This window comes from Sinocyclocheilus grahami, unplaced genomic scaffold (assembly GCF_001515645.1).
Source record: "Sinocyclocheilus grahami isolate Dianchi unplaced genomic scaffold, SAMN03320097.WGS_v1.1 scaffold1080.1, whole genome shotgun sequence".
Lineage (NCBI taxonomy): Eukaryota > Metazoa > Chordata > Actinopteri > Cypriniformes > Cyprinidae > Sinocyclocheilus > Sinocyclocheilus grahami.
In genome coordinates, this window is record NW_015506259.1 from 350,623 (window position 1) to 353,893 (window position 3,271).

Sequence of the window (3,271 nt, forward strand, 5' to 3'; positions counted from 1 at the left end):
AGAAAGAACCATTGTGTCCTTAACAGTTTTGCATTACAGTAAAGAAACTTTGGTGGAAAATGTACATTGTTTATAAAAATAATGCCACAAATTCACAAATTCTAAGAAACTTGCACCTAAATATAATAAATGATATTAAAATTAATTATTTATCTTTACATATAAATATCAGTGCCTATATATATATATATGTATATATATACATACATACACACATACATACACACACACGTTAAAAACAAAATTTTTGTTATTTGAAATTAATCAATATGAACAGAAAATAAAATATTTTATAAAATATAAAAATTACAGATTTTTAGTTAGTTGCCAATGCAACATTTCTAATTTTGTGTAGTTTAAGAAAACAGGAAATAGACATATTACCAAAACTTTAAAATTAAAATGAATAAATATAAATAAATATTAAATTATATAATAAAAAATATAATTTATATTTTAATATTAAAAATATCAAAATACAATATATATATATAATATATAAAAACTACTTTATTACATACATCATTTTATAAATTTATATTTAAAAAAATCACTATAATTTTATAAAAACTACTTTAATATTACATACACAAAGAAATTTTGTGTCCTCAAAAACAATTAAAATGCAATGATGTCACCATGACTATATAATATAGAATAATATTCTAATAACAAATAATAATATAAAAATATAGTTCAATATTATAAACATGTATATTTATTAATTCATTCAATATTATATAGAGAAAGATACAGAGAGAGAAAGAGATAGATTTCCCCCTCAAAATATTCCATAACTTAATGTTGACATTTACCCAAATTTTTAAGACAGATTTAAATAAACACTTGTGTATGTTAAACATCTGGGTAGCCAAAAACCCAAATCACATTTAATTGTCAATAACAACTGAGAATTCAATCACAGGCACAATATGTGTGTAAAAATAAAGAAAACACACACACACCAGAACAGCCCTCTTTACACCTGGTATTAACGTCTGACTCGGATGGTCTGAGCATAAGTGGACGACACTAAATACCAGACCAGTGCTGTTACTGTAAACTAAAACTATTAGAAATATTTTATATTAAATTAAATAATGCTGAAATAACAAAGTAAAATATAAATATTACATCAAAAACTTAAACCTAATAAATACATTTAAGTACTAAAATTACTGACACATAAATATAATGAAATATTTGGAAATTATAAATAAAAAATATATTAAAAAAAATATTGAACAACTAAAACTAATTAAAATTACAAAAGTACATAAAACTACTCAAACTTAAATTAAATCAAAGCTGAAAATAAAAAATTAAAAGCTCATTCAAAATGTTACTAAATAGTATATAAACAATACTCTAATAACATTATTTTAATAGTATATAAATACCAAAATAAACAAATTAAATGTAAAAAGTACTAAAACTGAAATAATATAATTTAAATAGAAATAGAAATTAAATAAAAACGAATGAAAATGACAATCACATAAAAACTACTAAAACTTAAAACTGAAAATATAAAATTGATATAATAAATAATAATAAAAAAAATATATATATATAAATATAATAAATATATAAATAATACTAAAATAAACAAAAATATAATTAAAACTAAAACTAAATGAGTTTAAGTACCAAAATTAGTCCAACTAAATCTGAAATAAATATATAATCAAAATGTAATCATTAAAATTGTCATGAATTTCATCACAACATTGTGAAAAAATTTCATTAATGTTTTCAGATTTGCTGAATATTACATTTACATGGTTATTAAATTATTCATGTTTTTAAATATTAACTTAACACATTAATTTACATATGCAATTCTCTCAAATGATACAGAAATGACACACTGCGACTTCAAAGACAGTTCTGTTATGCAGTGCAGTTTAAAAACATTGGACCAATCAGAAGAATCTGGGGGCGGGGCGAGTGTTTATTGTAACATCTGACTGCTCTCAAATCCTCTTATTAATATCTGAATCCTGGCTCAGTGTTGATGGTTTTGGAGGCGTCTCACCTTGTCGGCGTTGTCGGCCGCGAGCAGGTTGGTGGCGAGCGTCTGCAGCTTGTGTTGGGCCATGTTCTTGAGCGCAGCCAGACTGCGGCGGGTCATGGCCTGCTTCAGGTTCACCGCGGGGTGATTGAGGGAGTCCAGAGCGGCGGGAACCACCTCGTCACACGCGTTCAGAATCTCCACTGCCGTTATACCCATCACACAGCGGTCCAGTGCTCCTGAAACACACACACAAACAACACACTCAATACAGGAGTTATCCGCTACTGTGTAATCTAAATTGTAATCTTCATTTAGTTTATGTGAAAGTACTAAAACTGAAATGAAAATTAATTTAAAAAAAAATTAAGACATTTTTAAAAAAATAAAAAAATGACAAAAACAGCAAAATGACTGAAAGATTAACTAAAATTACAATTAAAATATAAAAAGTAATAAAATAAAATTAAATAAGTTTAAGTACTAGTTACTAAAAACTAAACTTGAAAAAATATAATTAAAAGCTAAATAGAAATATAAAAAAACGAATAAAAATGACAAAAACATAAAATTACACTCAAAAACACTTACTAAAATTCAAATGAAAGTATAAATAAAAAATTATAAAAAATTAAATAAGTTTTAGTAATAAAATTATCAAAACTAAATTTAAAAAAAAATGTACAAAAAAAATTAAAAACTGAAATCATTTAATTAAAAGCTATAAATAATTTTAAAAATAAAAATACAATAAATTTTAAGTACTAAAATTATAACTGAAAAAAATAATTAAAAGCTAAATAGAAATATTTAAAAAATTGAACTGACAAAATCACGGCAAAATTACTAAAACTTCAAAAATTTAAATATAAAAAAATAAATGTAAAACAAAATAATTTCAAGCACTAGAATTCCAAAAACTAAAACTGAAATATAAAATATAATTAAAAAAATATATATATAAATATAAAATATATATATGTAAAATATATAAATATAATATATATACAGGTACATCTCAATACATTAGAATGTCGTGGAAAAGTTCATTTATTTCAGTAATTCAGCTCAAATTGTGAAACTCGTGTATTAAATAAATTCAATGCACACAGACTGAAGTAGTTTAAGTCTTTGGTTCTTTTAATTGTGATGATTTTGGCTCACATTTAACAAAAACCCACCAATTCACTCTCTCAACAAATTAGAATATGGTGACATGCCAATCAGCTAATCAACTCAAAACACCTGCAAAGGTTT

General features: G+C 23.8%; 1 protein-coding gene across 1 annotated transcript in view; it reads right to left on the bottom strand.

Annotated features, from left to right (window-relative positions):
* LOC107566519 (WD repeat-containing protein 7) overlaps positions 1 to 3,271 on the bottom strand; it is a gene marked incomplete at its 5' end in the record, with an annotated part of 88,915 nt that overhangs the window by 82,793 nt on the left and 2,851 nt on the right. The window contains one exon of the mRNA XM_016251973.1: positions 2,039 to 2,253. Within this exon, the coding sequence (XP_016107459.1) occupies positions 2,039 to 2,253 (215 nt within the window). The remainder of the gene's footprint in view (positions 1 to 2,038; positions 2,254 to 3,271) is intronic.